Genomic DNA, 20,994 nt, shown 5'->3' on the forward strand with positions numbered 1-20,994 from the left:
AATTCAAACAAATGGTAGCCTTTGGTTACACTTATTTACCAATTGTAACAATTTGAACATATAAAACAGTTGAAAACAAAACAAAATACCTTTCCTCTGTGAAGTGTGACTCTTTCCCTTTAAAACAGCTTCGTTGAGTGATTTATTATGCTTAAAAAGTCATTACACAACTTTGATGACAATTTTGTTGAATTCCCAATTATATAAAGAAGTCTACAAAAGGACTACCAATCCTTCATTAATACAAAGAAAGTAAAGATTAATTGCAAAATTGATAATAGATATTTAACGCCAGCAAGAATGTATCTAAATGGAATCAATTCTTTAACAAGAGCTTGGACTTTGGGTAGTTGTCCCAAACAGCAATGTGACATAGGCCTATCAATAATTTCTTTGTTGGCCATTTATCTTTGAAATCTAAAAAGCAATTTCTACGCAATCTGTGCATATTTCACCGGCTTGATATCAACATCCTTTCTACGCAATCTGTGCATATTTCACTCGATATCAACATCCTTTTAATTTGATATGCATATATCTTATTCTAAAGTCTTCAGTTACATCAGTATCTATAGGCATCTTATATCCCGCCATGTTGAATTAACATAATGGCGTCACCTACCAAACTTGCCCAAGCTCTATGCTGCCGGTAGATTTGGTGACCTCATTTGAAATTGAAAGTACACAAATGGTCAACATTGGTAACCAATTGTTACCACTGGTTACCAATTGTAGACATTGGTGACCGAACTTGCCGTTGGTAACAATCTGGTGAACTCTGAACGCACCTACTAGATTAAGAGGTGGATCAAGCATTATGTACTGGGTGTAACGTGTAGTAAGTACTCAGTATCAGTATTAATGGTAACTCTTCGGCTGATTAGTTTTGTTATCATATTTTTTGGCTAAGTAAATACACATGCAAGTTCCATACTTAATTTACTGTCATATTGATTCAATTGTAATATGCATGCGTGAGGTAGGTGACAAAAAATTATTTAAAAAATGTCTACAACGCATATATAGCATACAAAAATTAAGAAAATTATAAACAAATTGATGATACAGAGGAAAATAACAACAAGGAACAAAATGGGAAATAACACACTCAGACAAGCAGTTTATTATTTACTGATTTAAATGATCATTATTAAAAAGTTAAGGAATGATAAAACATGATTGTCCTTTTATGAAAAAAAAAAGTCTTTGATTCAACATATTTTAATGTCTGTTCTACATTAAATTTATGCTCAGTGGTAGTTTGTTTAAGTGTATAAGCCTAAAATGGACAATTGGAATAAATGTTTGATAACTTTGGGTTCCTTGCGGTGATAAAAGTTTTCGAGACAAAGCCAAAGTTTTTAGGTTGGGGCAAGTCAACGGGTTAACGTTGCAATTAACAATGATGAGAGATGTTGGTTCCTTCTGCGCTCGCCCCAACGGTTACACCGTAAAACATATTATTTCCTGTAGGAGAAAGGTATTTCCTGTGGGAATTTGATTCAGACAGGCTGTTTTCCTTTTGGAAACTAATATCTCCTATCGGATTTTATCAAATCCTGTCGGAATTGAAATTCCTATAGGAAGTTCTTGTATTCCGATAAGAAATTTCAAATTTCCTGTAGGAATATTGTTTTTCCTATGGGAAAAATCATTCTTCTATAGGAATTTATTTTTGAAAGGTAAATATCTCACCTGGAAGGTGAGTTACGATGATAACAAAGATGGTTGTAAACTTTTTAGGCAATGGTCTATCATGTGGCATATTTGAATTTTTCGATATATGCAGCTTAGACGGGTGCAAAAATGCCACCTTGGCACTGGCATAATTATCCGGCACAGTGTTAAATATAGTGCTAGAAACTCTGTAGAGGAAAATCTTTTTCATAGATAAGGATTAATGATTATTTTTCATAAGTACATATCAAATTGTTTATGAAAGTTTGAACGTTTCATTCAATCTTTATGCAATAATGCAAAACGCGTGATGACGTCGAATTCTATATTTGTGCTCATGAAGCCTGAATGAGTATATTCACATAAAATTGAACGTCGCAGATTATACACTGAATGTAAATATATAATTATGACGTGTTTCATGTACTTCGCTTATCAAGACATAAGATTGTTAGATAATATGTTTAACTTAACATTTAAGATCAAGTAAACATTCTTTATCTCACAATCGCTTGACGTGCATTGAACAATTTTTCCAAGCTTATCTATGTTGTTGAATTTTAATAACACGCATTGAACATTCTCTTTTCACTCTTGTTAGCCTGAGAAATTTTCACCACACGCTACGTACGTCGTCCAGACTGGTCAGATCCGGTACTAGTACTCTAAAATAACTAAACGCCTTGAAAAGAATCTCACAAATATGATCAAACTGTTTTTTCTTCTTTTTTTCTTTTTATTTTCAACGTTTATTCAACTATAAATAATAATTGTTTACATATGTTAGAATATCAGTTTTACTCTGTGTTTCGTTGACTATTTTCATGACCCAAGGAAAGACTTTGCAAGCAGTTATTTACGGAATAACAGATTTCAGATAGCAAACATTGAAGTAACTTCCCAATTTATACTATGTAACTTCCTATGCACGCTACATATTTCGACAATAAGTTATTTAAGTTTACTCCGTTCATTTAATAAGAATATTTCAATACAAATATCACATAATTACATAAATATGTAAACATTATAACAATGAAGAGTAACTTTAACCTACTATCTTTCTGAACCTCCATTGGGATAAAGCTTTCGCCATTGCCTAGTGCTAAAGCAATTATACTTCTCAAAAATAACATCAAATAGATTGACTTGTGACATACTTACATCTAATGTCAGATAATTAAAACTTTTGCCTTGCATCGCTGTCATTCACTGACATTTTATCAAACCACTATCTTATAAATTTTTTTTTGTACTACAAAACACTACAGAGGAAGAAAAATTCTATAAAACCAGAGTTCTGGCTTAGTGTCTAAGTTCAAAACTAAATGAGGAAATGCTTTTTGTTACAGATCCCATCAACTATTACAACACATACAAATACAATAAAACACTCTTATAATGAACTGCCAGAACGGGTGATTTTACTTCGTAATAAGCGTAATTCGTCATATCAGTCAAGTTTACAACATGTACATGTAAGAAAGTCACAGGGAATATAAGTCACTTCGCTGTAAGCGTCATTTCATTATAAGCAATTTTGCTATAACCGTGTTTCACTTAACGTGTAGAAACTTAATACAGCATTATCCCATAATGCCTTTGGCTTCGAATTATGAAGAAAAGACCTCTATGATAAAAGACAATTCAGTGGCCGACAAATGCGTAAAAAAAAATTATCCCCCTTTAAAAAAAAATATAATTATTCTGAACTGAGAATAATGAAATAACAATTGATCAATTTATATCGGCGGATCAATCACCTTTGTGATATTACCATAGTCTAATTCATTAAAATAAAACAATTACACTAAAAATAGTTTTGTTTTCGGATGATTAATTAACTTGTTTAAAATCTCCTTTTTTAAATGTCTGTTAATCTTTCTATAATACATATTTAAGTACATAGCCTGTATATCTGAAAACCAGAAAATTACCCAACCCTAAATATGATAGAAAAATGAGAGTAACCTTAACCTACCCTAATTTTCCATCAATCAATCTGGTATTACAATAGCGTTGACAATATTAAAGTGCATTACATGTATTCAGACAACTATTTCCGTTCTACCAGTTAACATTTCTTTACCAATGGTCAACTTGTTCACAATCAACCTGAAGACTTTTTCTTCTGGAAATATGAAATACAGTAGTCACTGGTTGTTGATACCGGAAGATGAATGCTGCCGGATACGGAGTCCAACTCACTTCCGGTTACATCCCGGAAAATGTTACACTCGCCAAAGATGCACTTCAGTCCAAGAAACGCAAATACCAGAGCTTCTTTAAAATTGATTGTGTATTTGTCCGGTGACTCTAGATGCATTCCAAGTTTGTCTATTTTGTTCCGGAATGCCTCTACCAGAGTTACGTTGAAGGCTCCTCCCCCTGTTACTAATATAGACATCATACGGCTTGACTTCTGATCGTCTGGTGGGGCTTGAGCCGATGCGCATGCGTCTGCCAGTTTACAGGCCACGTGCTCCACAAACGTTCTCATCAGGTCTGTGATTTTATAAGAGGTCGTCTGCAAAAAAAAATTAAAAAATTAAATTTAACCAGGCTAGTATTCACAATATTATACATTTAATGCAATGATAGGATTTATACATCATACTCTGTGAGTTTTATTTAATAAAGAGAGTTTATTTCCTTTTCTCGTTCTTTGATAAAAAATAGTTTTTTCCCAGTCTTGGCGATAGAATAGAAAGCATAAAGTTAAATCATCATGGAAGATTCTTTTGTCTGATTGTTTAACCCTGGTTTAATACGTACGTCAATCAAGCAGTATACGCAGTGTTAGGTTTAAATAATTTTTTGATGTCATTGCAGAGTGAATATATATAAAAAAAATATCTCTATCATACAGTAAAATCAAAATTATCAAAAAAAAAGAGGGTGTCATCTTTCATTCGATAAAAATTTACTCAAGAAAAAACCATGAACTCACATCTAGAATTGGAAAAATATTCTCTTCAATCCATTCTGCGCCGAGTGACTTTGGAGGCGATGTAGAATAATACGGCAAAGAGTCCAGTTTCTCCAATACGTTATACAGAACTTGACCTTGACCTGCTATTCTTCCATCCGTGTCAAAGGTCAGAGACGAATCGAACAATGCGGCTAATTTGTTCATGACATAGTTACATGGAGAAATGTCGTAGCCTTTTTTGCCATTAATCCCTATGTTAGCTATCCCGCCTAAATTTATACAAATGTCATACGCTTGAAACAAATATTTCTCGCCACATGGAACAAACGGAGCTCCCTGGCCGCCATAGGCTACGTCCTTATTCCGGAAGTTACAAACAAACGGACAATTTAAATACCGAGACACCGTTTCTCCGTCACCCAGCTGGAACGTATAGTTGAGGGTAGGATTGTGAAAAATCGTGTGTCCATGGGATGCAACAAACTCTACATCGAGCTGATTTTCGTCGACAAACTTCTTAATTAATTTCCCGAGTACTGAGGTGGCCATACTCAACATGGAGTCGTATCAAAGCCTCTCCGCTTAGGTCCCTCGCGCCGGCTAATCGAGAGGTCCAGTTCGCATCGTATGGAAGGGTCACTGCTTTAAGAATACGGTACCCCCAAACATCTGTGTCCCGGTCCCCTGTAAACTCTACACAACACAGATCGAGACCATCAAGTGAAGATCCCGACATACAGCCGATTCCCACGTAACTCGTCATCTCGAACCAAAATAAAAAAAACTAGGTCAAAGTTAAAAAGAAAATGCCAGATGGTTTACGGCTAAAAATAGATTAAGAATTGTTATCTATCCAATGACTCTGATAAGGAATTTGCTTTTAGGGAACTAATGTTTATTTTTTTAATATAATTAATACTCGAATTATCGAAGATTATAAAATTTACCGCAATAATAATGCTGATAATAAAGGTGACAATGGACACAAAAGCAGCAGCAACAACAAAAATGGTCACGTTATATGGCCAAGAAAGCAGAGGCCCCTGGGCCTTATCGCTTGCCTGACCAGCACATTATTTTTATCCCAATACTTAACCACTGGCGTCGGAAGCAAATTGAAAGTGGGGGGGGGGGGGGGGGCTAAACTGATCCTCAGAAATATTGAGAGAAAAAAACCTAATTCCCAAAAGCATGAAAATCCTAATCCGCAGGGGGTGGGGGGTGGGGGGGGGGGGGGGGGTAAACCTATACTTCCAAAACAAAATTCTTTCCGGCCATAACATTTTTTTCCACAAACCATGAAAATCTTACCCGGAGGGGGGGGGGGGTAGTATGCCTTTCTTTGACTCCAACTTCTCAATCTTTCAAACGTACATTACAGAACAATTAAGTTTCCTGCGATAAAAAGTGGAGGGGCTGAACCCTCTATTCTGCTATGTGCCTAATGGTTAGATCTAACTTAGCAAAAAAAGTAGGGGGTGGGGTACCAGTGTGTTACTATCATGCCAGTAATTGTTTTCACTATATAACACTATAGATGGAAAAAAAATTCCTTAAAATCAGTTTGTATTTCTCTTGACAAAATATTCGAAGGAAATGTTATTTGCTACATACAGTCATGTACTTAATATCTCATAAACCAGCAGCAAAAAAGGGCACACGGTTCGGCATTTTCTTAAAATATCTAGCTCTAAACAGGTCTTCCCACACAACCCGTTATTTTCCATTTGTATGTAGACTTACTGCACAGTTCCCATGAAGCTGCTGTATGTGCCTTGAAAGAAGTAGTCTCTATGATAGATCCAGGTATGTAGCTCCCGGTCTGAAAAAAATCGGATGGACGACCTGGGACGTCCATCCGATTTTTTTCAGAACGTTCGGGAGATACAAATCTGCAGCTATCTCTATGAAAAATGATCATCTATAACAAAACACAAAAACACATTAAATATTAATCTCGGTGGTACAAAAGTTTAAAACGGAGTAAAGGAAAATGTAAAAATTCAGTCAAGGTTTGGTCAATTACCGGTGTGATACCTTAAATGGTATATCTACCGCATGAAACTCACTGAAGGAGGGGTGCACTAGCTATACAAAGCTTAATTTTGATGACTTATTTTGTACGTGTTTTCCTCACCGTAAGAATGTAAACACCATTGTGATCTTGACGGAGTATAAATGTTTATTAACAATTGAAATTCCTGAAACAGTCAGACTAGCTGTAAATATGTTGATCGTATACTAAACCAGACAAAATCGCGTGAAGGCACTTAATTTACCTTTTCCTAAATTAATGTGATTTTTTCTTTCAAGGTAGCATTTTTTGTTTATTTATTTATTTTTTGCATATACTAAGATTATGTTCGCTTGCAACAAAATTCATATAACACCCCAATCGGTTGATACATGCGCTCTATGATACATGAAGCTTTACATTCTGTACAGAACACATGCAGCCAGTTTGCTTCCTGTCCTGGTAATAATCTCAATATAAGATATAACATTTTTTTCATTTTTGTCCATTATTTGTTTTCTACATCATTATCAAAAACATAATTTTTCTATAACATATTTAATATGTAAAATGTCGATCCCTATATTATTTCCTTCCTGGTTATGGATATCATAGAAGAACAAACCTGAAAAACATGATCATTTATAATGTTTTAATATAACTTTCACTAATGATAGACCCCGTGATCTTTGTTTTCTTTTTCGTAGCCCCATCCAAAGAATAAATGTTTTTTTTTCTATATCAATTCCATAAATCATAGCTTGCAATTTCATGTATTCAAAGGAATTCTACAAGTATATATTTCCATCTACTAAGTATGATTACCTCATTTTCTTACGGGGATTGATTATAATTGACAACTTCATAGAAACTGACATGAATGAAATCTACACAATCCAGTTCTAACCAATTTATTGATCGGCCGAATCCTTCAGCAATCTATGAAAAATCACGGACTGCACGAAATAATCATAATGCTGTCAGCCTTGAATATCCATTTGTTTGTTTTATCATGCACAAATTCCAAAGCGAAAAAAGGCAGAGAAGTTCTGCAAGGGGTATGATACGGATCCGTATCAGCCCTAGGGCTGATAATTATAACCTGTATCAGCCCCGGAGGCCGAAACGAATTTTGTGATGTCATCTGTATCACATGTGAAAAAACGTGTATTTATTACTAAGTATGTAAAAAAATTTCCTGTATGATTCAGCAATTTTCAGGGCACAGTAATAAAATTATCTCATTAATGACAGAACGAGAAAACTTATTCAAAAATGTTTTATAGATAGAATAATACATTTGTACATTCCCTTTTCCATATCACAGCCAGTATCAGCCCGAGACTCCAATTTCAGCCCGAGGGCCGAAGGCCGAGGGATGATATTGGTCGAGGGCTGATACAGGCTGTGATATAGAAAAAAGGGTATCTATTTTCATATTTATTACATACTTAGTAATAAATTTAAAAAGAAACACACCATCTTGAACAAATTGATTTTAAGTATTATTTAAAAGTAGTCTGTACATGTATTAAATAAAAATATGAGATTTTATTGTTTTCCAAACAAGTAGCTACAGAACCGGAATTTCCTCTGTTTTTAAAATTAACTTCTCTAAAACATTTACTAGCATTTGAAGTTTTCAACTGCACTTAAAAATGTCGACTGTAACAAATGTTTTATTTTTTCGTCTGTAAACATGCACAAATGCTGAAACGAGAAAAAAAAGCAGAGGAGTTCCGCAAGGGGTGTGATACGGATCCGTATCAGCCCTAGGGCTGATAACCTGTATCTGCCCCGGAAGCCGATACGAGTTTTGTGATGTCATCTGTATCACATGCAAAACACCTGTATTTATTACTAAGTATGTATTAAAACTATTTCCTGTATCATAATGATTCAGCACTTTTCAGGGCATAGTAATAAAATTATCTCATTAACGACATAACGAAAAAACTTATTCAAAAATGTTATATAATGTTATATACTACGCTACTCAGTACGACTTATCTCTAACCCAGGGGTGTGGTATGGCTGGAAAAATATTCATTCTAGCTTGCTTTTACTATAGCGTGTATTTCTTGAAAAATTTAAGATTAAATTCCACATACATTTCGGTGTAAGAAGCTTCCTTTGCGAATATCCTCTCTCTCTCTCTCTCTCTCTCTCTCTCTCTCTCTCTCTCTCTCTCTCTCTCTCTCTCTCACCATAAGTACAAATATACCTTTCATCATTTATATAAGGCAAATCAACGATCGTTCGAGTTTGAAAAGTAACAATTTAACAAAATCATTAAGTAAAGAATCTATACTCATAAATTAAGGCATTTTGTAAATAAAATACAAAATGCTAGCACCAGAGTACTTGCTTACACTTTTGGTGTTTCAACACATGTTAGATGATGTCCGTAAGGTACATTTGAATTTTAATTGATAAGTTATTATTGTGAAATTAATCAAAAACCTACTTTCATTTTAGATAAACAAGCCCAAAATAGCAAAAATGAGAGTAAGGTGGTGGACACGCTTTGGTGGATCAAAGTCAGGGGAAGTTTGCATCAAAATATATGCTTGCAATGAAATAATATTGAATGATTACATAAACAGTATATATAATAATTAGGAACTTACCTGAATTACACATAGAAGTTAAGATTTGACAAAGGTTGAATAAATGAAATAAGGCAATTCGTTTCTTGAGTGAGCGATTTTAGTTTTAATGGATAGAGGCTAGCGAAGCGCGACCTCTTGCGAAAGAATTGAATAGAACTTTTCAGAACGGGGTAACCAAGAACACGGTTTGACTTTAGTAATTAACGTCTTGGCGAAAAGTGTAGGACGGGTTCATATTGCATGGATGGAACATCTTTGGTTAATACAAAAAAGTTAATAAATAAAATGGAAAAATTTGATGTGATTTTAATTTTGATCGGGATAATTTATTTTTCAGAACGGGGTGCGCAGGAACGCGGTTTGACTATTTTACACAATGGCGGAAAGTGTAGAGCGAGATATTTTGAAAATGACAACAATTTTGGTTTTATAAAAAAATGCAAATAAATATGCATACACTAGCGGTTTCTTTTTTTTTAAATTTCAAACATTTCAATACTACGACAGATTGGTAGTAAACTTTATAGAGATCGCAGAGGCTCTCGAGGAAAATGCAAAATCCCGCTTCAAAAGGCGACATCAGAAAATACATTGTGTTATCAAACGGGGAAGTTAAATTTGGAGGGGGGGGGGGTACTCTCCCCAATATTCTTTTCAAAACAGTCTTTTATCTGAACTTCACATTTTGGACAGAGATAAAAATATTGGTGAAATTTGACCTAAACAACAAAATTTAGACATATGACGTCCTAAATACCCACTCACTGGTTAAAAAAAATCATTGTAATCATTTTCCACTCAGCTGCAACAAAAAGAATTAAGGCCATGTTCATGTATATATCATCTAATGCAGTTTAAATTTTTCATCCCTTTTCTAAGTATCCAGCTATGCAGTGTGGTTTTTTTTTTAATTTCAATCTTAAAGAATAGGTTAATAAAACTAAATGTATAAAGAAAAAATTCAGACACAATATATACGAAAAAAGATGATTCAACATTATTGCACTATGTCATTTATTTGTTAAGTGTTTTAATTCCCGCGCTCGCGCGGGTTTTCATCTAGTGGTACATAATTTAAACGGTGGGGAAATACTTCGACCTACAAAGGTAGTAAACACTTTTGTAAACAGTGATAGGCTATAAATAACCAGCGGCTACTTTCGTTTTGTTGGACATTATAAAGGAATACACAGAAGGGTGTATCAACCGATTACAGGTAAAGTCTAACAATATTAATATGATGGATAAACACAATAAATTAATTACGTATATTGTGATATAGTATGATAGTGTATAAAAATGAAAATTGAATTACAATCAGTAATAGTTATAGGTCTGATCGACGTGGTCATTTAAATATTTACTAACTCAGTATCTATGGAAGTATTTAACTCGATTATATAAAGGTTAGTACATTCAAACTGCAGTGAAATATATGGCGCATTATTTCTTTAAAGAATGAACTTGATTTGAAATAGCTTCGTTTGATATCTCTTCAAATTTTGTTTCACTTTCCGTTTGATTTCAGAGAAATGGCTAGCGGTAACTTAGTGATAATAAGCAGTGATGAAGAAGATGATGATAGCCAAAGTTCCAGTGTAACAACAGGAAGTCAAAGCTCCACTATAACAGCAGAAACACAACAGTACGCCAGGAAGGACAATGAAAAGCCGTTTGTGTACAAACATGAGAAAACAAAAGTACAAGAAACAATAAATAGAATCGTCATTGAAAATGAACCAGAAGATGCTCATTACACCGATGAAAAGGTTATCAATTGTAGAACAAAGATCAAATTCCTGTTGCTCAAAAGTTTTTCTGGTGGTTTAAAAGATTCCAGATTGGTCATCAAAAGCAATGAAGAATCCAAGACAATCACGCTTCGTGGTCCATCAAAAATCGTCCTAGAAAATAGTGCTTTGTTCTTGGAACGTTTGAACTCTGTTTGTGTTTCTTGGCAACCAATTAGTGAACGTAAGTATGCTATCTTTCAACGACAGGGCTGCATAGAGGAGTTTAATACAAGAACAAAAGATACACATATGGACAGAACATTCCATTTATATCTTGAAGAAGTCGAATTTTCGATAGATCAAAAGTTACATTGTGCGGCATTCTCCGACGAAGACGCCAAGAAAGCACTCCAGAAAGCTTTGGCCTTTTTCAGGAAGGCGGAAATTCCGTTTTCGGACCATCACATAGAATTATTTTCTAGCAAGGCTTGGAGCAACATCACCCATGGCCTCCAGGGTTCGCTGATGGTTGCTATAGAGATCGTTCATTCGCAAACGGTGGTGGAGGTAGAGGGACTCGATAAACACGTGACAGTAGCCGCCAACAAAGTCAGAGAGGTGGTCAATGACCACAAACCCTTTCTGAAGCAGACGATAGAAGGTGCTAAAGGGAGGTTATTCGGGAAAAGTGATTCTTTGCAAATGGAGCTCAAAAGGCTAAAAGAGGAAGCATTGTGAGTAATTATAATGTTTGTGTAATATTTATAACTCACACACACTAAACGAAAAACAAAACACAAAATGTGACTATTACCAGGGTTTTTTTTTCAACTCCAGTTAACTTAAAAAAAGACTTGAATTTTAAAATTGTCCAAATCTTTTTGGAAGTAATGCCAAAAAAAATAGTTTGCAAGAAACCAGTCAAATTTAAATAACATATACTATAATATCTAAAGTGAATATACAATATAATTGTTTATTGATTGGTCCCAATGAAGAGACAACGATGGAACATTGGAAGTGGAGCAGAGTGGGGAAACTTTAACAATCAAGTTTCTGGAGTATGGCTCTCTTGGTAATCGTATTAAAGATGTCATAGGCCAGGTGAAAGAAATGAAACTGGTCGCCAGTGACGTCAGCAAAAACGGTAAGATCGACCACAGCAAAATTCAAAGAAAAACCATTGAAAAAAATTAAATGTTACTGTCTGAATTTGATACAAATATTCTAAATTAAAGGGTTACACTTTCACTATGCTATTAACATTTTTTTTTCATCTGAAAAGTTTAACATCCTTTCACAGAAAATGAAGTAAACATATACATGTTTATGTACACACTAATTTAATCTTCCTTATTGTGTCAAAATGTGACTTCAACGCACATGCATCTGAGTTAAAAATCTTTTTATTGTAAGATAATTTCCTTAATCATCGTAACAGATGAGAAAACTATCTTACTTTAAAAAAAATATGATTAACCTGCCAAAACGGTGTAAAGAAGATAATACAATAAAAGTCAGATCAACTTAACTTATTGTTGCTTTGAGTCGCATACATTAGTTTTCATGACATCGATATTTTTAGCACAGTTTTTATACATGGAAGTCCTATAGATATAAAATACCGGTAGATCTAGAATGGAGAAATCTAATTTTACTAGCGGTAAATTTTTCACTCTTTGTTCAAAGTTTCAGAAATAAATGCGTATGCCAATAGGAAAAAAATTTTGCTACATGGAATTCATTTTTTTTATTAAAAAAAAGATAATTAAACTTTAAATCAAATTGATATACTCCTTGTCCTCAGCTGGTGAACAAGAAGTCATTGCAAGGTGCTTAAATACCGAAAAAGGAAAACGTGAACTTCGAACTTTGGAAGAGAAATACAGAGTAACCATTGACGTCATTCCTTGTAAAGAGATAAAGGTCAAGGTCATAGAGGACGTGTCCACAAGGTAACTTTCTGTCCAAGTTTGTTATCTATTTAATAATCTTATGTCATATTTCATCAGTGTATTTGCTTGCATATGTCGTTTGATGCTAATTCAGCTTAAGTTCTCTACTTTCACTTTCAGCTCTTCAAAGTCTGACGTACAACAGGAACCGGATGTCGAGCCGCTGGTCGTCGGTCACACTGAGTTAATTGTAAAGAAAGGGAGTGTGGTCAAGGAACGGGTTAGTGTTACAAGAATAGTCTCATGACCTTGACATTTAACCTACAAATTTTGTTGATAGATTGCTAGCGCTCTAAATGTATGGAGGATTTCAGAAAATTAAGCGTTGCTCCAATTTCAGGCTTCAATCCTCGTGAATGTTCTTCCAAAGTCTTCATTGTGGAAAAAAGCAAAGCTTCCTCGTTCGTTTTCATCTGCTTCAAGACAAATAAAAGAGGTAATTTTCTGGTATTTTTTTGTTCTGTGAAATGAAATAATCAAACAAACAAAAAATTTAACAAGATTCTGAGAGTGGCTAACAAATGAAAAAATACCATTTCTTCTTCTTATAGGAATTTGAAGGAAAGTATGATGATGAAGAAACAGTGGTTGTGACTGGAAAATCAGGTCACCTGCCCAGTACCTGTCAGTTTGTGTTTAATATTGTGCTCAATGATTTGGACAGAGGGAGGGAGAGGAACAAGGAACAGGTGTGAAGATTTGAAAAAAAAATCCCCCCCAAAAATTAGAGACTTACATATATTATATTTTGTTTGACTCAATCGAAACAAAAACCTCACATCTGTTTAGGAAAACACAAATACATTGTTATCTCCTTAGAAACCAAATTTAATGGAATTTTGTCGTTTATTGATATTTCTATCCAACATTTTTTTTCCATAAAAAGGTTTTATTCTCTGTACATTATGTAAATTTCTTTTTTGCTGGACAACCACTAGTTGTACATATATCATAGTGATGATACTGTACTCATTTATTTTAAGGAATTGAGGGAAGCGATCAGGGCATGTCTGGCTCATTGTGAATCCACTCGACAGCCAAGTATTGCTTTCCCCCCAGTAGGCACTGGGAAAATCCTAAAGTTCCCCGATATTTTAGTGGCCAAAGTTATGCTGGAGGAGTGTATCGCCTGGTCCAAGAAGACAAACACTCTAAAGGTAAATGTTATTGTGAGTGACGCGGAGTCAATCATAATTCAAAGACTGTAGCAAAACATTTTAAGTGTTAAAAAAAATTATACTTGTATATATTTATTATAATTTGAAGACTTATGCATTTACATTAAGCGTTATATATGTACATGTACAAGCGATCATTGCATGGGGTCGCCGCGCCACCTTCTTGCATCGATTTCCGGTCTTGAAAACGTCCTGCGCTTGTAACATTGTAACGTTGTTTTATTTTCCAACGCAATTCTTAATCATAAAGAAAAGTAAAAGATACTAAATTATTGTTAACACCAGTACTTGAGATAGAAGAAGTAATAAATTCTTATACGGGAATTTAACTTTCATCAACATGATTATTTCATGCAGTTCGTGATTTAAAAAAAAAAAAAATTGAGGTTGCTGGATGTTTCGACCGATCGATACACTGGTTAGAACTGAATCGTTTATATTTCAGCTCTGTCCGTTTCTAAACCTATAAATTACAATCCGATGCAAAATACTTATTGGATGTAATTTTTTTTCTTTATTAACATTACAGAAAATCTTATTCGTGATCTACGACAAAGATGAATTTCAGGCGTTTGACAGGGAATTGAATCGTCATCGCGAGACTTTGTCGAAGGGGGCGGGATTTCGGAGAATGCTCACAATGTTTCGTAAGTTTTTTTTTTTAATTTGAAGCTTTTATTAACAAATAAATTAATTTTTATTATCATTCAGCTTTGTTAGGAAATCATTTAAAATTCATTAAACAATTCAGAAAGTAAATAAAAAAGATTAATAATTATAGATAATATGTACAAAGAGGTGTAAAACAGAAGACAAACAGTTAGATCTATTGCTGTTAAATTATAAATCAAAAATAATTTTATTTTATTTAGTGGCTTTTGATGACATATACTAGTACTAGTACTGTAAATCTGAGATTATAAATTCAGCTGCTTTGGCCGTATAACCGGACGTTTATATGAATTTGACCGACACATATATCCTACATGTGTGTACATGCACGACAAGTGTTCTTATCCTCTTACATAGACATCATTAAAATACATCTATTAAGAACTCTTTAAACTTAATCTAATGAATATCAATTAATCTTAAATTTTACACATAATTTCACATGGTGAATTTCAATGATTATAGTTCAATACACATTGCAACAAGAACAAGTTCTCAAATCAGCAGAAAATTACTTATTTATATTGTAATATTGTATTTTATCTAAATTAATAAAAAAAAATGATGCATAAGAAGTAATAGTCAAATACGCGAAAAAAAAAATGCAATAATGGATTAAAAAATTGATTTCCAAAACATTAAATCAGAAAATAAGAACAAAAGCCCCAAGGCGGATTCGAACTCATGACCTGCGGTTCACAAACCAAATATGTTAACCACTGAGCTAGTACATCTCGTACAGATGACCTATTGAATACTTCCAATTTACATTTAGGAACATCATAAATGACTTTAGTTACGGGTATTGTATTTTGAAATGTTTTCTTGTCTACTAGGAACAAGCTTTCGTAGACATATAGGTACGACGCCTGTGTGAACTTTAACATAGCTGTCATTTAATTTTTTTCGAAGCGTTGTTTTTTTTAAGATTCCCAGCCTGTTTCTAAATAATGTGATTCTCTAGGGGCTAGATTTTTTTTCTGTATAGTTTGGTAAATTGACTTGAATCTTGCTGCGCAGCTTTTTATTGAGAAACCTCAAGTCAAGTTTGAGTTTTATCACGATTGATCAATAAATGATGAACTTTTAAAATATATATCGCTTTTTTTACTTATCGGGTTCGTCCCGCTTCTCAAGATCTTGTCTCATGTATATAGTACAATGTCATATTAAAGACAAATTTTAAAATTGGGGACAACAATAGGGCATATGCATTGTACTCTTAGAATGCTAGTTTATTTTATATGCGAAAAATATGATAACGTCAGTTGCCTGTGCTTTTAAAGCTATTATAGAAATTATTTCCCTCAAGATATTTTTGAAATCCTGTAGAATTTTCTAAAAATCCCACAGGAATTATATTTCCTATAGGATGAAAGTATTTCCGACAGGAATTTAAAAGATTTTCCATCGGATTTTGAAATCCTATTGGAGTTTTATTAAAATTCTATTTTAAATTCGTATAGGATGTATGTCTCTTATTCCTGTAGGAAATTCTAAAGATCCCAAAGGAAAATAACAAATTAAACGTTTGTCAAACTCTTCAAGCAAAGGTCTATCATATGGCATTCTAGAATTTTTGAAACCTGCACCTTTGACAGATACAAAATGCCACTGGCATGGTGACAGTGTTGTTATTTTTATACATCAAAACTAATAAATATTATTATTTTCAAATATCTTCAAGATTATAAACTGAGGATATAGTCATGCGAATCTTAGTTTTAACTCGCGATAACTTTTGGCCAAAAAAAATAAATCAATGAATGTTTGGATGTAGGTTTGCATCTCAAAAAACTCTACGAAGATGTCACTAGAAATTTGAGACTTATGACTACGTTAATCAAAACAAATCAAAAATACATTTTTTTAAATCCATATCCATATTCAGATTATGGTCTTGGGACCAGATCCTTACCCACTGTGTGTACTAGTATTGTTTTTGTACTACACATAGGTTCTGTTCCACGCCTCACAAAACCCACAGAACCTGAACCCAGAAGTGTGAAGTTGGAGGTCGCATATGCATCAGATCTGCTGATCTATGGAGAGAGCAATGAGGTTCTCAAAGACTCTCATAGGAGAATATCCAAAGAACTGGAGGAATTGTTTCTTGGCAAAGAAATAATTGAGCTCAGCAGAGTAGGACAGTTAACCGACAGAGAAAAGAACGAGATTTATGAGGCAACAAAGAAGATGAGTGTGACACTCAAAATGAACAATGGTAACTGTTTGAAATATTGTAAACCAGCTTTTATTATTTGCGAGCAAGGAAATTTTCAAAGCTTCGCGATAAAGTCTTCTGGTGTATCTTTTATTTGTTGAATTAGTACAGAAATTAAGGTTATGTCGCGAAAATAATAGCTGCAAACGCGTTTATAACCAGTAAATCATGCAATGGGTAGGTGTACATATTACGAGGATATTTCGATTTCGTTGTTTCTGGAAATTTTGGCCCTTTTGAACATATAATTTTGTTGTTGAAAATGTTTTTTGCAGGAATTTTTGATGTGACGATTTTTCAGGAGTTGTACTCCTTTATTCAATTATTATATGGGTTGTTTAAGCCTGCTCACTTTTTCTTAAATTTGGCAGATCACTGTGTGATAATGGGTCACAAAGATGACGTCCAATCTCTAGCAAACAAAATACGAACTATGCTTCTGAGCAGTATGTCGGAGACATCGCACGGGTCCCAGAGAAGCGGAAGGCGGTGGATGGGGCCTCGATCTCGAAAAGGAACGGAAGACTACTGGAAGGAGGTACTGCGCAACAGCACAACCCCTCTATACTGGCGAGAATTCCGCGGGGGACATGAGATTCAGCACTTCCTGCAAACGGAAGAGAATCATTGTCGGGTGAACCCGGTGGATAAAGAGACATTTAAAGCCATCAGCGATTTGGTGGAGCAAACGTGGACGTTAGACGTGGTGGGAAAAGGAGCAGACGCCAGAAACTTGTCTCACCAGCGAATCAGAATCAAGAAAATCGAGAGAGTCGAAAGCATAGAACTGTTCTCACACTACTCCAACGAGAGGGACGGAATAATACGGAAAATGTTAAGGAGTGGTTTGACCAGTTATCCTAGGTTGGATACCATAACAACAAAAGGAGGCTTGTTGACTACTTTGAAAATGCCGAAGCTTTTGAACACCAGTCTTTATCTGGACGTCAATGAGCATTATGCTTTTCACGGTACTAAGTCGTCCTATGTCGAAAACATCGTCAGGAAAGGGATAGATCCACGCAAGGCAACGGAAAAGCTGCTGTTCGGACAGGGGATCTATTGTGCCGAGAGCTCTACGAAGGCTGACCAATACGCAGGTATCATATTTTAACAACCGAATATAGTACCATTTTATCTGATGAAAATCAGATGAAAATAAGGTTCAATATGCAACTCCATTTTCATTACTGTGCACATTTTTCGGATATGTATTCCTGTAGATCATTTATTTAGTCAAGCAACATTGATCATATAGGCAGTAAAGGGTTAAAGTTTGCACTGTAACATACTTAGTCATTCATTTGGCATGACTACAACTTCCAAACTATTTGCAATTTTGAAGGTATGGAGCTAAATTACAAATATTGGTGAATTTCAAAGATAATTAATTTGATAATGAGTTTGGGTGTTGCATACATGTATATTGACAGTATATTTAGAAGATTTGTGTTCATTTGAATTCGAATTTTTTTTTAAGTTATTCAAATCTGTTTTCAAACTGATGACGACAAAACCTTTGCCATGGAGTGCTTTTTAAAACCCGTTCCTTGATGGGGAATATCTTTGCACTGATAGTACATATACATATATTCATATTTTGCAGACGACAAATCCAAACGCGAGAAAACAGACTTAAAGATTCTTTTGGTGCGGTTGTTGATTGGAAATCCGTTTGTCTCAGGTCAGAGTAAAAACTACAAACACCCGCCATGTTCCACCTGTAAAACCACGGACTGTATCAATGCCGAACACGTTAATTACGACTCCATCATCGTCGAAGGTACTTGGATGTTCCGGGAGTTTGTTGTGTATGACTCCAACCATTGCTATCCGGAATATATAATCACATACGATAGGGTTTAACTACCAGATACTTAAATGTGATTCCAATGTAACTTAGAATAGAATAATTACGTTCAATGGCTTCTTGTTCAGTAAATTGTATCTAAATTTATGTGGGTTATGTAATATACTGTTGATTCTTCCGTGCCTGTGCCATAAAAATGTTCGTACATTTCATGTCCGGTGTTGTAATGTATACAACATGCACGTTAAAAGGTGCTTTATACCATATAACATTTTTTTTATTGTGTTCTTTAAAACACGACTTAAAGTCCTCAGATATATTATTAATTTATCCTGTTAACTATTTAATGTTCCCGCCATTCTTTGGAATGTAAAATTAATGTAATGTGTATATTGTTTGGTTTTTTTTTGGTTTTTTGGGTTTTTTTTTCAATGTGATGATTTGTATTGAATTACTGAAAAATATTGTGAATAAAAATTGTAAATCGAGAATATGTCATAATGATTGTACAAAATATATCAATTAAAGACAGTTCATTTTACGTGTACATGTATGGGCAATTAAATAGTCTAGTTACTACATGTAGAGTGCATTTTTAAAGAGTTGGTTTAATCATGGTTTACGTGACTATTTTCACCAATGCAGTAGGTAATTAACAGGTCGATAATTTATTAATGTTGTACTTTGACGTTGCCATCCACTGCAGTAAATAAATGCATTAAATGATGATACTTAAAGGAGCATGGTCACGATTTTGGTCAAATTTTATTTTTCTGTGTTTATTATTTGCAATGCTTTAGGAATGCATTTCTAATGATCAAATGAAATTTGGGTGCCGGTCGTTGAGTTCTAAGCAAGATACAGAGCTTACAATTCTTCGTCATGTAAACAAGGCTCGTGCCCTGTTTTTGTTTACATGAGTTCAATATACCAGTAAAAAATCTTTTTGAAGCTGGTTTGTCTATCTTATTATTCATTTTAAGCATAAAGAAACAGTTTCTAACGATCAACACATTCATTTTAGGTCTAAAACTGGAATTTTCACTTCAACATTCAAAATGTATACAAACGCTTTGTTAACATAGCGAAGAATTGTAAGCTCTGTAACTCGCTTATAACTCATCAAATGACACTCAAATTTCGGTTGCCTATTAAAAATGCCTTACTGAAGCATTGTAAAAATTAAAATCGAAAATAATTTTTGACCAAAATCGTGACCATGCCCCATTAACTATCTTGTACGGTCATTATTCGTCATGTCAATCATTCTGTAGAGCATTATGACTTCAGTATACATCTATTTTAATCAATGTTTACGTTAACAATTCAGTTAGTAATTTTAGGGCTACACATAATGCTATACATTACTTGCTCTTTCAATGTAGAAGGACAACTAGATGGTTGAAGAGTTCCGATTCAAAAATTCGATCATTTAGTTCTATGTTGTACAGTCATTATGCCAACAATTGATATCTTTGTTAAATAGCAAATTTACTAATTTACTCAACAAATCAAGAAGATGATAAATGGTATATATTTCTCAATGTTGTTAATGTAAGAAGACGTGTTCAGTTATTGCATAAATTTTTGCAGGAAGGCATTACCTGTGATTTATGGCGAGCTCTTTGTCAACATTTTTCATTACAGAAGTTTTTGTTGTGTGATGATGATGGTTATATCAACCAATGCATTAAGACAATAAATTTTTACATGTACCAATATGTTTTGTCTGTGTTTGTCGGCGACTGAGTTAACTCCGGAAGTCCGACATTTAGTGAGTAATTTATCTCCATTTATGGCAACTTTACTGTAAACGCAATGCATTTGGCTGTGTATTCTATTTAGTTCTTCTGGCGGAGTGCGGCTTCCGCTACACCAAGTATATCGCTAAATGTTATGCATATGTTTAAGAATAGTCACATTCAGGAATAAGCTAATTCAAATCCAAGCCAACTTGTTCTTACATAATACGTTTAATCACAGTACTTAGAATTATTTTAACAGGAGCTTGGACTTTGGGTAGTTGTGTCAAACAGCAATGTGACGTGGCCCTGTCTATTTCATTGCTGGCCACTCATTAAAATCAACAAGATTTGTCTGGCCTTTTGAGCGAAGACTACGCAATCGGTGTATTTCACTTGTTTTGACATAAGAAATAGATACATGTAGTTGTGTACTACCGAAAGT

General features: G+C 34.2%; 2 protein-coding genes across 3 annotated transcripts; one reads left to right on the forward strand and one right to left on the reverse strand.

Annotated features, from left to right (window-relative positions):
- Positions 1-2,406: 2,406 nt before the first annotated feature.
- LOC105336264 (anhydro-N-acetylmuramic acid kinase) lies at positions 2,407-5,646 on the reverse strand. Its single transcript, XM_066076630.1, is given in 4 exon segments — positions 2,407-4,204; positions 4,628-5,143; positions 5,145-5,372; positions 5,557-5,646. Coding segments are annotated over 3 exon segments (1,161 nt in total). The 5' UTR covers positions 5,557-5,646; the 3' UTR covers positions 2,407-3,787.
- Positions 5,647-10,303: 4,657 nt separating this feature from the next.
- LOC105336265 (protein mono-ADP-ribosyltransferase PARP15) lies at positions 10,304-20,528 on the forward strand. Of its 2 annotated transcripts, XM_034462378.2 has the most exons (13): positions 10,304-10,451; positions 10,764-11,702; positions 11,967-12,115; positions 12,776-12,923; positions 13,044-13,143; positions 13,264-13,359; positions 13,475-13,612; positions 13,907-14,080; positions 14,631-14,748; positions 15,610-15,633; positions 16,731-16,997; positions 17,369-18,097; positions 18,604-20,528. In XM_034462378.2, the coding sequence occupies exons 2-13, from the start codon at positions 10,768-10,770 to the stop codon at positions 18,861-18,863; spliced, it is 3,138 nt and encodes a 1,045-aa protein (XP_034318269.2). In that variant the 5' UTR covers positions 10,304-10,451; positions 10,764-10,767; the 3' UTR covers positions 18,864-20,528. The 2 variants fall into 2 exon arrangements, with proteins under 2 accessions (XP_034318269.2, XP_011438814.3); XM_011440512.4 differs by lacking the exon at positions 15,610-15,633 and having other exon boundaries at positions 10,305-10,451.
- Positions 20,529-20,994: the final 466 nt, after the last annotated feature.

Source organism: Magallana gigas, chromosome 2 (genome assembly GCF_963853765.1).
Source record: "Magallana gigas chromosome 2, xbMagGiga1.1, whole genome shotgun sequence".
In the NCBI taxonomy this organism is placed as follows: Eukaryota; Metazoa; Mollusca; class Bivalvia; order Ostreida; family Ostreidae; genus Magallana; species Magallana gigas.

Bases quoted from the DNA above. Each gene is read 5' to 3' on its own strand.
- LOC105336265 (XM_034462378.2), top strand. From the start codon at position 10,768: ATGGCTAGCGGTAACTTAGTGATAATAAGCAGTGATGAAGAAGATGAT. The intron at 12,116-12,775 runs GTAAGATCGACC...CCTTGTCCTCAG, and splicing joins CAGTGACGTCAGCAAAAACG to CTGGTGAACAAGAAGTCATT. The intron at 16,998-17,368 runs GTAACTGTTTGA...TAAATTTGGCAG, and splicing joins GACACTCAAAATGAACAATG to ATCACTGTGTGATAATGGGT.